At 31.2% G+C, this 23,444-nt stretch overlaps 1 protein-coding gene across 5 annotated transcripts in view; it reads left to right on the top strand.

Annotated features, from left to right (window-relative positions):
- Nucleotides 1–23,444, top strand: part of LOC144438902 (uncharacterized) — a 90,636-nt gene that overhangs the window by 54,861 nt on the left and 12,331 nt on the right. For 2 of the 5 annotated variants that reach the window (XM_078128123.1, XM_078128127.1), the window contains 4 exons: nucleotides 3,131–3,170; nucleotides 3,579–3,630; nucleotides 6,257–6,449; nucleotides 12,319–12,445. In XM_078128123.1, coding sequence (XP_077984249.1) covers nucleotides 3,131–3,170; nucleotides 3,579–3,630; nucleotides 6,257–6,449; nucleotides 12,319–12,445 — 412 coding nt within the window. Of the gene's footprint in view, nucleotides 1–3,130; nucleotides 3,171–3,578; nucleotides 3,631–6,256; nucleotides 6,450–11,301; nucleotides 11,323–11,383; nucleotides 11,422–12,243; nucleotides 12,447–23,444 lie in introns of those variants that run through there. The other 3 variants (XM_078128126.1, XM_078128124.1, XM_078128128.1) reach the window with 3 other exon arrangements.

The following is a 23,444-nucleotide window of genomic DNA, read 5'->3' as shown; positions in this document are numbered from 1 at the left end:
ATTAAGACTAATACCACAGGTAGAAGTGACAGTCGACACTTCATGAGCTATTAAGACTAATACCACAGGTAGAAGTGACAGTTGACACTTCATGAGCTATTAAGACTAATACCACTGGTAGAAGTGACAGTCGACACTTCATGAGCAATTAAGTATTACACACCTTTGCATTATAATACTTGGAACAATTTGTTATAACTTATAGTCAGCACCAGCTTTTCAGTCTTTTGAGCAGCTGCTTCATAAACTTCAATTGTGAGTGTTGTTTATTACATTTTGTTTTTCATGATTTGTACTATACCACACTCTCAGACTCTGCTAGTGTGTAGCAGAAAATAAAGATTGAATAAACTTGGGAGGAACTACCATGATACAAATTTGATATTGACTCTCATCCATTCATTTTAGTCATCAGCACACACTAAACACATTACATGGATGACAGAGACTGCAGTATGAGAATTTATCTAGTACATACTCTCAAACATTAAAATGATCTTGGTTACGACTTGAAGGTTTGAAATGACGTCTGAAACTGACTTAAGATGATATAAATATAGACATAGTTATGACGTCTGAAACTGACTTAAGATGATATAAATATAGACATAGTTATGACGTCTGAAACTGACTTAAGATGATATAAATATAGACATAGTTATGACGTCTGAAACTGACTTAAGATGATATAAATATAGACATAGTTATGACGTCTGAAACTGACTTAAGATGATATAAATATAGACATAGTTATGACGTCTGAAACTGACTTAAGATGTTATAAATATAGACATAGTTATGACGTCTGAAACTGACTTAAGATGATATAAATATAGACATAGTTATGACGTCTGAAACTGACTTAAGATGATATAAATATAGACATAGTTATGACTTCTGAAACTGACTTAAGATGATATAAATATAGACATAGTTATGACGTCTGAAACTGACTAAAGATGATGTAAATATAGACATAGTTATGACGTCTGAAACTGACTTAAGATGATATAAATATAGAATTAGTTATGACTTCTGAAACTGACTTAAGATGATATAAATATAGACATAGTTATGACGTCTGAAACTGACTTAAGATGATATAAATATAGACATAGTTATGACGTCTGAAACTGACTTAAGATGATATAAATATAGACATAGTTATGACGTCTGAAACTGACTTAAGATGATATAAATATAGACATAGTTATGACGTCTGAAACTGACTTAAGATGATATAAATATAGACATAGTTATGACGTCTGAAACTGACTTAAGATGATATAAATATAGACATAGTTATGACGTCTGAAACTGACTTAAGATGATATAAATATAGACATAGTTATGACGTCTGAAACTGACTTAAGATGATATAAATATAGACATAGTTATGACGTCTGAAACTGACTTAAGATGATGTAAATATAGACATAGTTATGACGTCTGAAACTGACTTAAGATGATATAAATATAGACATAGTTATGACGTCTGAAACTGACTTAAGATGATATAAATATAGACATAGTTATGACGTCTGAAACTGACTTAAGATGATATAAATATAGACATAGTTATGACGTCTGAAACTGACTTAAGATGATATAAATATAGACATAGTTATGACGTCTGAAACTGACTTAAGATGATGTAAATATAGACATAGTTATGACGTCTGAAACTGACTTAAGATGATATAAATATAGACATAGTTATGACGTCTGAAACTGACTTAAGATGATATAAATATAGACATAGTTATGACGTCTGAAACTGACTTAAGATGATATAAATATAGACATAGTTATGACTTCTGAAACTGACTTAAGATGATATAAATATAGACATAGTTATGACGTCTGAAACTGACTTAAGATGATATAAATATAGACATAGTTATGACGTCTGAAACTGACTTAAGATGATATAAATATAGACATAGTTATGACGTCTGAAACTGACTTAAGATGATATAAATATAGACATAGTTATGACGTCTGAAACTGACTTAAGATGATATAAATATAGACATAGTTATGACGTCTGAAACTGACTTAAGATGATGTAAATATAGACATAGTTATGACGTCTGAAACTGACTTAAGATGATATAAATATAGACATAGTTATGACGTCTGAAACTGACTTAAGATGATATAAATATAGACATAGTTATGACGTCTGAAACTGACTTAAGATGATATAAATATAGACATAGTTATGACGTCTGAAACTGACTTAAGATGATATAAATATAGACATAGTTATGACTTCTGAAACTGACTTAAGATGATATAAATATAGACATAGTTATGACGTCTGAAACTGACTTAAGATGATATAAATATAGACATAGTTATGACGTCTGAAACTGACTTAAGATGATATAAATATAGACATAGTTATGACGTCTGAAACTGACTTAAGATGATATAAATATAGACATAGTTATGACGTCTGAAACTGACTTAAGATGATGTAAATATAGACATAGTTATGACGTCTGAAACTGACTTAAGATGATATAAATATAGACATAGTTATGACGTCTGAAACTGACTTAAGATGATATAAATATAGACATAGTTATGACGTCTGAAACTGACTTAAGATGATATAAATATAGACATAGTTATGACGTCTGAAACTGACTTAAGATGATATAAATATAGACATAGTTATGACGTCTGAAACTGACTTAAGATGATATAAATATAGACATAGTTATGACGTCTGAAACTGACTTAAGATGATATAAATATAGACATAGTTATGACGTCTGAAACTGACTTAAGATGATATAAATATAGACATAGTTATGACTTCTGAAACTGAAGATAATGTAGTATGGAATATGGTCTGTCAGGAACTAGACTAGAAACTGACTCAAGATGCTACAAATATAGACACATAGTTGTACATAGTACTATTGATAACCAAACAAGGATTTGGCATATTGTCATAGTCATTGTGGTTGAACTTGTAGTATAGGATGAGATGTCAACTCTAAACACATCATTCAAATAAAAACATCCCTCAAAATATTCAGTGTTTTTGACATTGATTACACAGTAACTATATTGTACTGCCCTATAAAATGATATTTGTGTATTATGTATATTTCAGCACCTGGTTTCATGACATTGATTGGCGGAAGACCAAGAGTGTAAGTTCTACTAGTGTACTATATGTTACTTTATTGTCAACAATTTGGTTTTGCTGGAAAGGTGTGCTAAGTGTTTTACCAGACTGGATATATAACTTCCTTGACTTGGGTCTTATACATTATATAGTTACCTGTTACAATTAATAAACTTGCTGCCAAGCTGTTTTCTTGTTCTCACACTTGCTTAGCATAAACAGTTTTGTTGAAGATATGTTTAACCAGCAGAGGAAGAGAAACCACAGCTGGAAACAAATTTAAAGTATTCTACTTTCAGAGTGTTAAATTACTAGTATTGTACAAAAATGAGATGTCTATCATATAGATGATCCATACTGCATTTTGAAACACATTTGTTAAATTTCTATAATATATTATTTTGTTACATTATCTTTTTTAATATATCCACAGGTCACCTGTATTGAAGTTATTTTCTTTTCTATATTCCAAGGATAAAGTTCAGGTAAGTGGCTGACAAACTCAAAACTAGATGAATGAAATATCATGAAATTTATTCATTCATAATGATTAAAACTACTGTGGAAAGCTATCAGGAACTAAGATCCTTACAAACTAATACTATTGTTGTGACATTACATGTCAAATGGGTCATATAATCACCCTGTAATCAAGATACATGTAGTGTAAACATTATAAATGAGACTGAATGTGCAGCTGCTTAAGAAGGAAACTTTGATATCAGAGATGACACCTTTCTATGAGTGTACTTTAAACATCAATGGCCATTTGATGTAATTATTCAATAGTGACATGTTGTAACAAACGCTTTAAGTTTGTGTCTATCTTAGTTTACTGATAGCTTTATTTCTGAATCAGTACAAATGTATCTTACTGCCCTTAACTAGAACACACAAGCCCATTTTTAGCACACTTAATATAAGTGTCTGTCTGTGTGTGTGTGTGTAAACACCGCTGATTGCCATCATTATTTGGTGGGTAGACACCTTGTGTGCCTAGTTTGGAAATTGTTCAAATCAGAATAATCTTACCACCAGTTTGTGATTTGGGTACAAAAATATGATTTTCGTCTTAGGTTCTTAGGGGTGTTTAGATTAAGAATTGTTCATGACGTGAAATTAGGTCTAAAAATGTGTCTTTTTGGTCAAAAATCTATGGTTCCAAAACTACTGGACAGATTGGTCTGAAATTTGGTGGGAACATTTCTATATATGTTATTCTATTTGTCAATTAATACCTATGCCTGTTGACTACGGAACGTAACCAATCAGCATTAGGTTTATATAAAAACAAAATTTAACTCGCTCATTTATAGTGTGTGAGATTGATTTGAGATTGTGAGATCGATTTGTTCTCACACAGGCTGTCCCACACTCTCAGGTTGCAGGAACATGAGAATGATTTGATTTCACCCTCTGTATCAATGTGGGAGTTAAATTTTGTTTTGTAAACTTATTGCTGATTGGTTAATTACGTTTAATAGTCAGTAGGCATACGCATTAATTGACGAATAGAATAACGTGTAATGTAGAACCGGAACTACATTACCACAGCTGATAACAAAGTGAACAGGCTAATGTTGACATTTCAAAGATGATAAATATTGGCGACACATTTAGGTAGGATTCTCATGTTTTGTTGTGATTGGAGAATTTAAACCCCTCAGAATGTAGTGATTATGCACCCTCAGAGACATACTTCAAGTGAAAAAATAAATCATGGTCAATCCAGCTCACTGATTGAGCCAACCCAATCTGATTAAAATCCGATGTAGATGTTGGCTAATCGTTCATTGTTATTTTACCTACGTTATTTTGCCTGAATTGACCTTCTTGGTACATGTTTACATTTTTTATCCTAATCGCCCCTCTACCGATCAGGTGTCTGGTAATGAATGTGAATTAAAGGAATTATGTTTTTGTGAAGTAACACAAGACATACATACAAAGTAAGAACGTCCTTGGTGTTGTTATTTCAATCAGTAATAACTTTGTTTTAACTTGTTTTCCTGCCAGAAAAAAAGGGAAATGAGAAAAAGAATCCCATACACCAAAGGGCATTGCCAAAGATCTCACACTTGTTGGGGAATTTTTTGTCTCACACTCGCCTGCAACTTGCTTGTGGCTCATGTGAGACAAAAATTACCAAACTCATGTTAGATATTCTCTCTTGGCCTATTGGGGGTGTGGGATTTTATTAATACCATCAGAGATATGCAAAGTAAGTCTAAAAATGTTTCTTTGGTCTTAAATCTATAATTCAAAAAGTTTTTGTTGAGCAGATTGTGATGAAATTTGGTAGGAACGTTCTCAGGGATGTTTTGATTAAGGAGTGTTCACGACATGATCATTCCATCAGTGATATGCAAATTAGGTCTAAAAATGTCTTTTTGATAAAAAATCTATAATTCCAAACTTACTGAGCAGAGTTTGCTGAAATTTAATGGGTATGCATCTGGGGATATATCTAGATGAAGATGAATTCACAATGTGATGATCCCATCCATGATATGCAAATTAGATCTAAAAATCTGAATGGGCCTGAAACTTGGTGGGGATGTTTCTGGAGGTGTTATTCTGCAGTTATTGTTCCAAACATATTGTCAAAGCTGGCCCTAGCAACCATGACCACACCTTTATCAAAAGTGATGTGAAGCATATTACAGATATAACAACATGGATTAGTAGGTTAGTGAATAGAGATATAAAAAATATATGCAAATATGACCACGCCCATAGCAACAGTTAAATGATAGTTTATATTGCAAAGATGAAAACTGGAAACTGAAGATTCCAAAAATGTATGCAAACATCCCTAGCAACAAGACCACGCCCATACCAAATGATGGTGTAAATTGCTAGGATAACAAAAACAATTAATTCTAATAGGCAAGTGAATACACTTTCCAAAATGTATGCAAATATACCTATAAACATGACCTCGACCATAGCAACAGCAGAATGATGTATATGGTAAACATGAACAACAAAACTACAGTTGTGCTACAACACCATTGGTGCTATTTTTATCTCAGATATTTGGATGAATTGGTCCATAGTTTTTGTATCAAATTTTAATTATCATAAATTTTTATTATGTGTATTTCAAAGGTCAAAGTTGATTGTGATGGGCAGGAGGTAGAGATATCTTGTCCAATTTTGAGGGACAGTGGCAGCGACAGCCAGAATCCAGACATCTCATCTACTACAGAAGAAATTAAAATTGAACAAGGATCTTCTAGTTTTCGGGTTGGAGATTTAGCTTATACTAGGAGTGGTGATAAAGGCAATACTGCCAATATAGGTAAGGAATAAAATGTGGCCAATAACATAAAGTAGTATCCATGAAGACATATAATATAATCCTTACATATGCCAGTCATTAATACTTCCTGACATATAATCCTTACATATGCCAGTCATTAACACTTCCTGACATATAATATAATCCTTACATATGCCAGTCATTAACACTTCCTGACATATAATATAATTCGTACATATGCCAGTCATTAACACTTCCTGAGATATAATATAATTCGTACATATGCCAGTCATTAACACTTCATGACATATAATATTATTCGTACATATGCCAGTCATTAACACTTCCTGACATATAATATAATTCGTACATATGCCAGTCATTAACACTTCCTGACATATAATATAATCCTTACATATGCCAGTCATTAACACTTCCTGACATATAATATAATCCTTACATATGCCAGTCATTAACACTTCCTGACATATAATATTATTCGTACATATGCCAGTCATTAACACTTCCTGACATATAATATAATCCTTACATATGCCAGTCATTAACACTTCCTGACATATGATATAATTCGTACATATGCCAGTCATTAACACTTCCTGACATATAATATAATCCTTACATATGCCAGTCATTAACATTTCCTGACATATAATATAATCCTTACATATGCCAGTCATTAACTCTTCCTGACATATAATATAATCCTTACATATGCCAGTCATTAATACTTCCTGACATATAATATAATCCTTACATATGCCAGTCATTAACACTTCCTGACATATAATATAATCCTTACATATGCCAGTCATTAACACTTCCTGACATATAATATAATCCTTACATATGCCAGTCATTAACACTTCCTGATAATCCTTACATATGCCAGTCATTAACACTTCCTGACATATAATATAATCCTTACATATGCCAGTCATTAACACTTCCTGACATATAATATAATTCGTACATATGCCAGTCATTAACACTTCCTGACATATAATATAATTCGTACATATGCCAGTCATTAACACTTCCTGACATATAATATAATTCGTACATATGCCAGTCATTAACACTTCCTGACATATAATATAATCCTTACATATGCCAGTCATTAACACTTCCTGACATATAATATAATCCTTACATATGCCAGTCATTAACACTTCCTGACATATAATATAATTCGTACATATGCCAGTCATTAACACTTCCTGACATATAATATAATCCTTACATATGCCAGTCATTAACACTTCCTGATAATCCTTACATATGCCAGTCATTAACACTTCCTAACATATCATATAATCCTTACATATGCCAGTCATTAACACTTCATGACATATAATATAATCCTTACATATGCCAGTCATTAACACTTCCTGACATATAATATAATTCGTACATATGCCAGTCATTAACACTTCCTGACATATAATATAATCCTTACATATGCCAGTCATTAACACTTCCTGACATATAATATAATCCTTACATATGCCAGTCATTAATACTTCCTGATAATCCTTACATATGCCAGTCATTAACACTTCCTGACATATAGTATAATCCTTACATATGCCAGTCATTAATACTTCCTGACATATAATATAATCCTTACATATGCCAGTCATTAACACTTCCTGACATATAATATAATCCTTACATATGCCAGTCATTAACACTTCCTGATAATCCTTACATATGCCAGTCATTAACTCTTCCTGACATATGATATAATCCTTACATATGCCAGTCATTAATACTTCCTGACATATAATATAATCCTTACATATGCCAGTCATTAACACTTCCTGACATATAATATAATCCTTACATATGCCAGTCATTAACACTTCCTGACATATAATATAATCCTTACATATGCCAGTCATTAACACTTCCTGACATATAATATAATTCGTACATATGCCAGTCATTAACACTTCCTGACATATAGTATAATCCTTACATATGCCAGTCATTAACACTTCCTGACATATAATATAATCCTTACATATGCCAGTCATTAACACTTCCTGACATATAGTATAATCCTTACATATGCCAGTCATTAACACTTCCTGACATATAATATAATTCGTACATATGCCAGTCATTAACACTTCCTGACATATAATATAATTCGTACATATGCCAGTCATTAACACTTCATGACATATAATATAATTCGTACATATGCCAGTCATTAACACTTCCTGACATATAATATAATCCTTACATATGCCAGTCATTAACTCTTCCTGACATATAATATAATCCTTACATATGCCAGTCATTAATACTTCCTGACATATAATATAATCCTTACATATGCCAGTCATTAACACTTCCTGACATATAATATAATCCTTACATATGCCAGTCATTAACACTTCCTGACATATAATATAATCCTTACATATGCCAGTCATTAACTCTTCCTGACATATAATATAATCCTTACATATGCCAGTCATTAACACTTCCTGACATATAATATAATCCTTACATATGCCAGTCATTAACACTTCCTGACATATAATATAATTCGTACATATGCCAGTCATTAACACTTCCTGACATATAGTATAATCCTTACATATGCCAGTCATTAACACTTCCTGACATATAATATAATCCTTACATATGCCAGTCATTAACTCTTCCTGACATATAGTATAATCCTTACATATGCCAGTCATTAACACTTCCTGACATATAATATAATTCGTACATATGCCAGTCATTAACACTTCCTGACATATAATATAATTCGTACATATGCCAGTCATTAACACTTCATGACATATAATATAATTCGTACATATGCCAGTCATTAACACTTCCTGACATATAATATAATCCTTACATATGCCAGTCATTAACACTTCCTGACATATAGTATAATCCTTACATATGCCAGTCATTAACACTTCCTGACATATAATATAATCCTTACATATGCCAGTCATTAACACTTCCTGATAATCCTTACATATGCCAGTCATTAACACTTCCTGACATATAATATAATCCTTACATATGCCAGTCATTAACACTTCCTGACATATAATATAATTCGTACATATGCCAGTCATTAACACTTCCTGACATATAGTATAATCCTTACATATGCCAGTCATTAACACTTCCTGACATATAATATAATCCTTACATATGCCAGTCATTAACACTTCCTGACATATAATATAATCCTTACATATGCCAGTCATTAACTCTTCCTGACATATGATATAATTCGTACATATGCCAGTCATTAACACTTCCTGACATATAATATAATTCGTACATATGCCAGTCATTAACACTTCCTGACATATGATATAATCCTTACATATGCCAGTCATTAACTCTTCCTGACATATGATATAATTCGTACATATGCCAGTCATTAACACTTCCTGACATATAATATAATTCGTACATATGCCAGTCATTAACACTTCCTGACATATGATATAATCCTTACATATGCCAGTCATTAACTCTTCCTGACATATAATATAATCCTTACATATGCCAGTCATTAACTCTTCCTGACATATGATATAATTCGTACATATGCCAGTCATTAACACTTCCTGACATATAATATAATTCGTACATATGCCAGTCATTAACACTTCCTGACATATGATATAATCCTTACATATGCCAGTCATTAACTCTTCCTGACATATGATATAATTCGTACATATGCCAGTCATTAACACTTCCTGACATATAATATAATCCTTACATATGCCAGTCATTAACACTTCCTGACATATAATATAATCCTTACATATGCCAGTCATTAACTCTTCCTGACATATGATATAATTCGTACATATGCCAGTCATTAACACTTCCTGACATATAATATAATCCTTACATATGCCAGTCATTAACACTTCCTGACATATAATATAATCCTTACATATGCCAGTCATTAACATTTCCTGACATATAATATAATCCTTACATATGCCAGTCATTAACTCTTCCTGACATATGATATAATTCGTACATATGCCAGTCATTAACACTTCCTGACATATAATATAATTCGTACATATGCCAGTCATTAACACTTCCTGACATATAATATAATCCTTACATATGCCAGTCATTAACACTTCCTGACATATAATATAATCCTTACATATGCCAGTCATTAACACTTCCTGATAATCCTTACATATGCCAGTCATTAACACTTCCTGACATATAGTATAATCCTTACATATGCCAGTCATTAATACTTCCTGACATATAATATAATCCTTACATATGCCAGTCATTAACACTTCCTGACATATAATATAATCCTTACATATGCCAGTCATTAACACTTCCTGACATATAATATAATTCGTACATATGCCAGTCATTAACACTTCCTGACATATAATATAATCCTTACATATGCCAGTCATTAATACTTCCTGACATATAATATAATCCTTACATATGCCAGTCATTAATACTTCCTGACATATAATATAATCCTTACATATGCCAGTCATTAATACTTCCTGACATATAATATAATCCTTACATATGCCAGTCATTAACACTTCCTGACATATAATATAATCCTTACATATGCCAGTCATTAACACTTCCTGACATATAATATAATCCTTACATATGCCAGTCATTAATACTTCCTGACATATAATATAATCCTTACATATGCCAGTCATTAACACTTCCTGATAATCCATACTTATGATAGTCATTAACACTTCCTGATGTATAATATAATACTTACATATGCCAGTCATTAACACTTCTTGACCAAGCCCATAGCAACAATCGAAATTTTGTGAAAAAAATTAAACTCTAAAACTACTAGGCAGATTGCCCTGAAACTTGGTGGGAATGTTCTTAGAAGTGTAAATTTTCTTTCCACGCCCCTGACAACAACCAAATGGCAGTGTGCTTTGGTCAAATAATAACATCATCACGTAGGCAGGTGAGTAAACATTTAAAAAATGTATGCAATCTCCTTAGCAACCATGACCACATCCATAGCAACAGCCAAACAGTGTTTTTCACAGATAACAGATTTTTAGACAAACTAAAATTTTAAAAATGTATGCAAATAAACCTAGCAACAAGACCACGCCCATAGCAACAGTGGAATGATCATGCATATCGCAAAGATAACGGTGATTAATAGACATTTGAATAAACATTCAAGAAATGTATGTAAATGTGCCTAACAACAGGACCACACCCATAGCAACAATCAAACAATCCGGTATATTGCAACGATAATGATATGTATTAATAGACAATTGAATAACATTCAAAAAAAATATGTAAATGTGCCTAGCAACTAGACCACACCCATAACAACAGCCAAATGATCACTGAAAGATAACAACTGGGCTTAATAGACTAATAAATAAACATTCATAAAATGTATGCAAATATTCAATCATTTATACAGTTGTCCTACAGTGCCATTGCCACTATATTTCATACAATCTAATACATCACACTTGTGGCAATTCTCTGAAAATATCCATTGCAGGGGATGTATCGTCTTCAATGAATGCTTGTTTAACATACATTGATATCAATTGTACCTCGTATCACAGAGTATACTCAACTTGAGACCATGCAGTTTTTTTTATGTCAAATGAAAAAGCCAGACATCCACTCTTTGTACCATATCTTACAGAAACAATAACCTAGTCCTACCCTTTGATTACTGGTGTGATAGCTAGATATCCACTCTTTGTACCATATCTTACAGAAACACTAACCTAGTCCTACCCTTTGATTACAGGTGTGATAGCTAGACATCCACTCTTTGTACCATATCTTACAGAAACACTAACCTAGTCCTACCCTTTGATTACAGGTGTGATAGCTAGACATCCACTATATGTACCATATCTTAGACAAGCCCTAACAGAGAATTCGGTTCAACAGTTCTTCCAACATCTGCTGGAAGAATCAGATGGCACAGATACAAAGCAAGTTACTAGGTAAGTTGAAGCCAAAGGAAATCATTTCTAGAAAGAAAGTAAATGAGATTGGAATGTTTTGAGTGACTTAGTTGAATTGCTAGCTGACTGACGTTGGTTAGGAGTGAAATACATGTACAATCACAGATAAGTAACTCATTGGTACAATGATGTTGCTAGTTGCTAGTTTGTGAAGTGTACCATAGCATGACATTTTCTTTAGCACAACTGAGCTTGTTAGGTTCAGTATAGTGCTATGGGCAATAATACTAATATTGTTAGACATCTTATTATGTGCAATGTAGTCTACTATGGATCAATAATACTAGTATTGTAAGACATGTTATTGTGTGCAATGTAGTCTACTATGGACAAATAATACTAGTATTGTAAGACATCTTATTATGTACAATGTAGTCTACTATGGACCAATAATACTAGTATTGTTAGACATCTTATTATGTGCAATGTAGTCTACTATGGACAAATAATACTAGTATTGTAAGACATCTTAATATGTGCAATGTAGTCTACTATGGACCAATAATACTAGTATTGTAAGACATCTTATTATGTGCAATGTAGTCTACTATAGACCAATAACACTAGTATTGTAAGACATCTTATTGTGTGCAATGTAGTCTACTATGGACCAATAATACTAGTATTGTAAGACATCTTATTATGTACAATGTAGTCTACTATAGACCAATAACACTAGTATTGTAAGACATCTTATTGTGTGCAATGTAGTCTACTATGGACCAATAATACTAGTATTGTAAGACATCTTATTACGTGCAATGTAGTCTACTATGGATCAATAATACTAGTATTGTAAGACATCTTATTGTGTACAATGTAGTCTACTATAGACCAATAATACTGGTATTGTAAGACATCTTATTATGTACAATGTAGTCTACTATGGATCAATAATACTAGTATTGTAAGACATCTTAATATGTGCAATGTAGTCTACTATGGACCAATAATACTAGTATTGTAAGACATCTTATTATGTGCAATGTAGTCTACTATGGACCAATAATACTAGTATTGTAAGACATCTTATTATGTGCAATGTAGTCTACTATGGACCAATAATACTAGTATTGTTAGACATCTTAATATGTGCAATGTAGTCTACTATGGACCAATAATACATGTACTAGTATTGTAAGACATCTTATTATGTACAATGTAGTCTACAATGGACCAATAATACTAGTATTGTTAGACATCTTATTATGTGCAATGTAGTCTACTATGGACCAATAATACTAGTATTGTAAGACATCTTATTATGTGCAATGTAGTCTACTATGGACCAATAATACTAGTATTGTAAGACATCTTATTATGTGCAATGTAGTCTACTATGGACCAATAATACTAGTATTGTAAGACATCTTATTATGTGCAATGTCGTCAACTATGGACCAATAATACTAGTATTGTAAGACATCTTATTGTGTGCAATGTAGTCTACTATGGACCAATAATACTAGTATTGTTAGACATCTTATTGTGTGCAATGTAGTCTACTATGGACCAATAATACTAGTATTGTAAGACATCTTATTATGTACAATGTAGTCTACAATGGACCAATAATACATGTACTAGTATTGTTAGACATCTTATTATGTGCAATGTAGTCTACAATGGACCAATAATACATGTACTAGTATTGTAAGACATCTTATTATGTACAATGTAGTCTACAATGGACCAATAATACTAGTATTGTAAGACATCTTATTGTGTGCAATGTAGTCTACTATAGACCAATAATACTGGTATTGTAAGACATATTATTATGTACAATGTAGTCTACTATGGACCAATAATACTGGTATTGTAAGACATATTATTATGTACTATGTAGTCTACTATGGATCAATAATACTAGTATTGTAAGACATCTTATTGTGTGCAATGTAGTCTACTATGGACCAATAATACTAGTATTGTAAGACATCTTATTTTGTACAATGTAGTCTACTATGGACCAATAATACTAGTATTGTAAGACATCTTATTGTGTGCAATGTAGTCTACTATGGACCAATAATACTAGTATTGTAAGACATCTTATTGTGTGCAATGTAGTCTACTATGGATCAATAATACTAGTATTGTAAGACATCTTATTGTGTACAATGTAGTCTACTATGGACCAATAATACTAGTATTGTAAGACATCTTATTGTGTGCAATGTAGTCTACTATGGACCAATAATACTAGTATTGTAAGACATCTTATTGTGTGCAATGTAGTCTACTATGGATCAATAATACTAGTATTGTAAGACATCTTATTGTGTGCAATGTAGTCTACTATGGACCAATAATACTAGTATTGTAAAACATCTTATTATGTGCAATGTAGTCTACTATGGACCAATAATACTAGTATTGGAAGACATCTTATTGTGTGCAATGTAGTCTACTATGGACCAATAATACTGGTATTGTAAGACATCTTATTGTGTACAATGTAGTCTACTATGGACCAATAATACTAGTATTGTAAGACATCTTATTGTGTGCAATGTAGTCTACTATGGACCAATAATACTAGTATTGTAAGACATCTTATTGTGTGCAATGTAGTCTACTATGGACCAATAATACTAGTATTGTAAAACATCTTATTATGTGCAATGTAGTCTACTATGGACCAATAATACTAGTATTGTTCGACATCTTATTGTGTGCAATGTAGTCTACTATGGATCAATAATACTAGTATTGTAAGACATCTTATTGTGTGCAATGTAGTCTACTATGGACCAATAATACTAGTATTGTAAAACATCTTATTATGTGCAATGTAGTCTACTATGGACCAATAATACTAGTATTGTTCGACATCTTATTGTGTGCAATGTAGTCTACTATGGATCAATAATACTAGTATTGTAAGACATCTTATTGTGTGCAATGTAGTCTACTATGGACCAATAATACTAGTATTGTAAGACATCTTATTGTGTACAATGTAGTCTACTATGGACCAATAATACTAGTATTGTAAGACATCTTATTATGTACAATGTAGTCTACTATGGACCAATAATACTAGTATTGTTAGACATCTTATTATGTGCAATGTAGTCTACAATGGACCAATAATATATGTACTAGTATTGTAAGACATCTTATTATGTACAATGTAGTCTACTATGGACCAATAATACTAGTATTGTAAGACATCTTATTATGTGCAATGTAGTCTACTATAGACCAATAATACTAGTATTGTAAGACATCTTATTATGTGCAATGTCGTCAACTATGGACCAATAATACTAGTATTGTAAGACATCTTATTGTGTGCAATGTAGTCTACTATGGACCAATAATACTAGTATTGTTAGACATCTTATTGTGTGCAATGTAGTCTACTATGGACCAATAATACTAGTATTGTAAGACATCTTATTATGTACAATGTAGTCTACAATGGACCAATAATACATGTACTAGTATTGTTAGACATCTTATTATGTGCAATGTAGTCTACAATGGACCAATAATACATGTACTAGTATTGTAAGACATCTTATTATGTACAATGTAGTCTACTATGGACCAATAATACTAGTATTGTAAGACATCTTATTGTGTGCAATGTAGTCTACTATAGACCAATAATACTGGTATTGTAAGACATATTATTATGTACAATGTAGTCTACTATGGACCAATAATACTGGTATTGTAAGACATATTATTATGTACTATGTAGTCTACTATGGATCAATAATACTGGTATTGTAAGACATCTTATTGTGTGCAATGTAGTCTACTATGGACCAATAATACTAGTATTGTAAGACATCTTATTGTGTGCAATGTAGTCTACTATAGACCAATAATACTAGTATTGTAAGACATCTTATTATGTGCAATGTAGTCTACTATGGACCAATAATACTAGTATTGTTAGACATCTTATTATGTACAATGTAGTCTACTATGGACCAATAATACTAGTATTGTAAGACATCTTATTATGTGCAATGTAGTCTACTATGGACCAATAATACTAGTATTGTTCGACATCTTATTGTGTGCAATGTAGTCTACTATGGATCAATAATACTAGTATTGTAAGACATCTTATTGTGTGCAATGTAGTCTACTATGGACCAATAATACTAGTATTGTAAAACATCTTATTATGTGCAATGTAGTCTACTATGGACCAATAATACTAGTATTGTAAGACATCTTATTGTGTGCAATGTAGTCTACTATGGACCAATAATACTGGTATTGTAAGACATCTTATTGTGTACAATGTAGTCTACTATGGACCAATAATACTGGTATTGTAAAACATCTTATTATGTGCAATGTAGTCTACTATGGACCAATAATACTGGTATTGTAAGACATCTTATTGTGTGCAATGTAGTCTACTATGGACCAATAATACTGGTATTGTAAGACATCTTATTGTGTACAATGTAGTCTACTATGGATCAATAATACTAGTATTGTAAGACATCTTATTGTGTGCAATGTAGTCTACTATGGACCAATAATACTAGTATTGTAAAACATCTTATTATGTGCAATGTAGTCTACTATGGACCAATAATACTAGTATTGTTCGACATCTTATTGTGTGCAATGTAGTCTACTATGGATCAATAATACTAGTATTGTAAGACATCTTATTGTGTGCAATGTAGTCTACTATGGACCAATAATACTAGTATTGTAAAACATCTTATTATGTGCAATGTAGTCTACTATGGACCAATAATACTAGTATTGTTCGACATCTTATTGTGTGCAATGTAGTCTACTATGGATCAATAATACTAGTATTGTAAGACATCTTATTGTGTGCAATGTAGTCTACTATGGACCAATAATACTAGTATTGTAAGACATCTTATTATGTACAATGTAGTCTACTATGGACCAATAATACTAGTATTGTTAGACATCTTATTATGTACAATGTAGTCTACTATAGACCAATAATACTGGTATTGTAAGACATCTTATTATGTACAATGTAGTCTACTATGGATCAATAATACTATTATTGTAAGACATCTTATTGTGTGCAATGTAGTCTACTATAGACCAATAATACTAGTATTGTAAGACATCTTATTATGTGCAATGTAGTCTACAATGGACCAATAATACTAGTATTGTAAGACATGTTATTATGTACAATGTAGTCTACTATGGACCAATAATACTAGTATTGTAAGACATCTTATTGTGTGCAATGTAGTCTACTATGGACCAATAATACTAGTATTGTTCGACATCTTATTGTGTACAATGTAGTCTACTATGGATCAATAATACTAGTATTGTAAGACATCTTATTATGTACAATGTAGTCTACTATGGATCAATAATACTAGTATTGTAAGACATCTTATTGTGTACAATGTAGTCTACTATGGACCAATAATACTAGTATTGTAAGACATCTTATTATGTACAATGTAGTCTACTATAGACCAATAATACTAGTATTGTAAGACATCTTATTGTGTGCAATGTAGTCTACTATGGACCAATAATACTAGTATTGTTCGACATCTTATTATGTGCAATGTAGTCTACTATGGACCAATAATACTAGTATTGTAAGACATCTTATTATGTACAATGTAGTCTACTATAGACCAATAATACTAGTATTGTAAGACATCTTATTATGTACAATGTAGTCTACTATAGACCAATAATACTAGTATTGTAAGACATCTTATTGTGTACAATGTAGTCTACTATAGACCAATATTACTAGTATTGTAAGACATCTTATTATGTACAATGTAGTCTACTATAGACCAATAATACTAGTATTGTAAGACATCTTATTATGTACAATGTAGTCTACTATAGACCAATAATACTAGTATTGTAAGACATCTTATTATGTACAATGTAGTCTACTATAGACCAATAATACTAGTATTGTAAGACATCTTATTGTGTACAATGTAGTCTACTATAGACCAATAATACTAGTATTGTAAGACATCTTATTATGTACAATGTAGTCTACTATAGACCAATAATACTAGTATTGTAAGACATCTTATTATGTACAATGTAGTCTACTATAGACCAATAATACTAGTATTGTAAGACATCTTATTATGTACAATGTAGTCTACTATAGACCAATAATACTAGTATTGTAAGACATCTTATTGTGTACAATGTAGTCTACTATAGACCAATAATACTAGTATTGTAAGACATCTTATTATGTACAATGTAGTCTACTATAGACCAATAATACTAGTATTGTAAGACATCTTATTATGTACAATGTAGTCTACTATAGACCAATAATACTAGTATTGTAAGACATCTTATTGTGTACAATGTAGTCTACTATGGATCAATAATACTAGTATTGTTCGACATCTTATTGTGTGCAATGTAGTCTACTATGGACCAATAATACTAGTATTGTAAGACATCTTATTATGTACAATGTAGTCTACTATGGACCAATAATACTAGTATTGTTAGACATCTTATTATGTACAATGTAGTCTACTATGGACCAATAATACTAGTATTGTTAGACATCTTATTATGTACAATGTAGTCTACTATAGACCAATAATACTGGTATTGTAAGACATCTTATTGTGTGCAATGTAGTCTACTATGGATCAATAATACTATTATTGTAAGACATCTTATTGTGTGCAATGTAGTCTACTATAGACCAATAATACTAGTATTGTAAGACATCTTATTATGTGCAATGTAGTCTACAATGGACCAATAATACTAGTATTGTAAGACATGTTATTATGTACAATGTAGTCTACTATGGATCAATAATACTGGTATTGTAAGACATCTTATTATGTACTATGTAGTCTACTATGGACCAATAATACTAGTATTGTAAGACATCTTATTGTGTACAATGTAGTCTACTATGGACCAATAATACTAGTATTGTAAGACATATTATTATGTACAATGTAGTCTACTATGGATCAATAATACTAGTATTGTAAGACATCTTATTACGTGCAATGTAGTCTACTATGGACCAATAATACTAGTATTGTAAGACATCTTATTGTGTGCAATGTAGTCTACTATGGACCAATAATACTAGTATTGTAAGACATCTTATTGTGTACAATGTAGTCTACTATGGACCAATAATACTAGTATTGTAAGACATCTTATTATGTGCAATGTAGTCTACTATGGATCAATAATACTAATATTGTAAGACATCTTATTACGTGCAATGTAGTCTACTATGGACCAATAATACTAGTATTGTAAGACATCTTATTGTGTGCAATGTAGTCTACTATGGACCAATAATACTAGTATTGTAAAACATCTTATTATGTACAATGTAGTCTACTATGGACCAATAATACTAGTATTGTAAGACATCTTATTACGTGCAATGTAGTCTACTATGGACCAATAATACTAGTATTGTAAGACATCTTATTACGTGCAATGTAGTCTACTATGGACCAATAATACTAGTATTGTAAGACATCTTATTATGTACTATGTAGTCTACTATGGACCAATAATACTAGAATGTAAGACATCCTATTATGTACAATGTAGTCTACAATGGACCAACAATACTAGTATTGTTAGACATCTTATTATGTGCAATGTAGTCTACAATAGACCAATAATACATGTACTAGTATTGTAAGACATCTTATTGTGTGCAATGTAGTCTACTATGGACCAATAATACTAGTATTGTAAGACATCTTATTGTGTGCAATGTAGTCTACTATGGACCAATAATACTAGTATTGTAAGACATCTTATTATGCACTATGTAGTCTACTATGGACAAATAATACTAGTATTGTAAGACATCTTATTATGTGCAATGTAGTCTACTATGGACCAATAATACTAGTATTGTTAGACATCTTATTATGTACTATGTAGTCTACTATGGACCAATAATACTAGTATTGTAAGACATCTTATTATGTGCAATGTAGTCTACTATGGACCAATAATACTAGTATTGTAAGACATGTTATTGTGTGCAATGTAGTCTACTATGGACCAATAATACTAGTATTGTAAGACATCTTATTATGTGCAATGTAGTCTACTATGGACCAATAATACTAGTATTGTAAGACATCATATTATGTACTATGTAGTCTACTATGGACCAATAATACTAGTATTGTAAGACATCTTATTATGTGCAATGTAGTCTACTATAGACCAATAACACTAGTATTGTAAGACATCTTATTATGTACTATGTAGTCTACTATAGACCAATAACACTAGTATTGTAAGACATCTTATTGTGTGCAATGTAGTCTACTATGGACCAATAATACTAGTATTGTAAGACATCTTATTACGTGCAATGTAGTCTACTATGGACCAATAATACTAGTATTGTAAGACATCTTATTATGTACAATGTAGTCTACTATAGACCAATAATACTAGTATTGTAAGACATCTTATTATGTACAATGTAGTCTACTATAGACCAATAATACTAGTATTGTAAGACATCTTAATGTGTGCAATGTAGTCTACTATGGACCAATAATACTAGTATTGTAAGACATCTTGTTATGTACAATGTAGTCTACTATGGACCAATAATACTAGTATTGTAAGACATGTTATTGTGTTCAATGTAGTCTTCTATGGACCAATAATACTAGTATTGTAAGACATCTTATTGTGTGCAATGTAGTCTACTATGGACCAATAATACTAGTATTGTAAGACATCTTATTATGTACAATGTAGTCTACTATGGACCAATAATACTAGTATTGTAAGACATCTTATTATGTGCAATGTAGTCTACTATGGACAAATAATACTAGTATTGAAAGACATCTTATTATGTACTATGTAGTCTACTATGGACCAATAACACTAGTATTGTAAGACATCTTATTATGTACTATGTAGTCTACTATGGACCAATAATACTAGTATTGTAAGACATCTTATTATGTACTAAGTAGTCTACTATGGACCAATAACACTAGTATTGTAAGACATCTTATTATGTACTATGTAGTCTACTATGGACCAATAATACTAGTATTGTAAGACATCTTATTATGTACTATGTAGTCTACTATGGACCAATAATACTAGTATTGTAAGACATCTTAATGTATGCAATGTAGTCTACTATAGACCAATAACACTAGTATTGTAAGACATCTTATTATGTACTATGTAGTCTACTATAGACCAATAACACTAGTATTGTAAGACATCTTATTATGTACTAAGTAGTCTACTATGGACCAATAATACTAGTATTGTAAGACATCTTATTATGTACTATGTAGTCTACTATGGACCAATAATACTAGTATTGTAAGACATCTTATTGTGTGCAATGTAGTCTACTATGGACAAATAATACTAGTATTGTAAGACATATTATTATGTACAATGTAGTCTACTATGGACCAATAATACTAGTATTGTAAGACATCTTATTATGTGCAATGTAGTCTACTATAGACCAATAATACTGGTATTGTAAGACATCTTATTATGTGCAATGTAGTCTACTATGGACCAATAATACTAGTATTGTAAGACATCTTATTGTGTGCAATGTAGTCTACTATGGACCAATAATACTAGTATTGTAAGACATCTTATTGTGTGCAATGTAGTCTACTATGGACCAATAATACTAGTATTGTAAGACATCTTATTGTGTGCAATGTAGTCTACTATGGACCAATAATACTAGTATTATAAGACATCTTATTGTGTGCAATGTAGTCTACTATGGACCAATAATACTAGTATTGTAAGACATCTTATTATGCACTATGTAGTCTACTATGGACAAATAATACTAGTATTGTAAGACATCTTATTATGTGCAATGTAGTCTACTATGGACCAATAATACTAGTATTGTTAGACATCTTATTATGTACTATGTAGTCTACTATGGACCAATAATACTAGTATTGTAAGACATCTTATTATGTGCAATGTAGTCTACTATGGACCAATAATACTAGTATTGTAAGACATGTTATTGTGTGCAATGTAGTCTACTATGGACCAATAATACTAGTATTGTAAGACATCTTATTATGTGCAATGTAGTCTACTATGGACCAATAATACTAGTATTGTAAGACATCATATTATGTACTATGTAGTCTACTATGGACCAATAATACTAGTATTGTAAGACATCTTATTATGTGCAATGTAGTCTACTATAGACCAATAACACTAGTATTGTAAGACATCTTATTATGTACTATGTAGTCTACTATAGACCAATAACACTAGTATTGTAAGACATCTTATTGTGTGCAATGTAGTCTACTATGGACCAATAATACTAGTATTGTAAGACATCTTATTACGTGCAATGTAGTCTACTATGGACCAATAATACTAGTATTGTAAGACATCTTATTATGTACAATGTAGTCTACTATAGACCAATAATACTAGTATTGTAAGACATCTTATTATGTACAATGTAGTCTACTATAGACCAATAATACTAGTATTGTAAGACATCTTATTATGTACAATGTAGTCTACTATAGACCAATAATACTAGTATTGTAAGACATCTTAATGTGTGCAATGTAGTCTACTATGGACCAATAATACTAGTATTGTAAGACATCTTATTATGTACAATGTAGTCTACTATGGACCAATAATACTAGTATTGTAAGACATGTTATTGTGTTCAATGTAGTCTTCTATGGACCAATAATACTAGTATTGTAAGACATCTTATTGTGTGCAATGTAGTCTACTATGGACCAATAATACTAGTATTGTAAGACATCTTATTATGTACAATGTAGTCTACTATGGACCAATAATACTAGTATTGTAAGACATCTTATTATGCACTATGTAGTCTACTATGGACAAATAATACTAGTATTGAAAGACATCTTATTATGTACTATGTAGTCTACTATGGACCAATAACACTAGTATTGTAAGA

This window comes from Glandiceps talaboti, chromosome 8, assembly GCF_964340395.1.
Source record: "Glandiceps talaboti chromosome 8, keGlaTala1.1, whole genome shotgun sequence".
Taxonomy (NCBI): domain Eukaryota; kingdom Metazoa; phylum Hemichordata; class Enteropneusta; family Spengelidae; genus Glandiceps; species Glandiceps talaboti.
The sequence above is the reverse complement of the archived record's forward strand: the minus strand, read 5'-3'. Positions and strand labels throughout refer to the sequence as shown.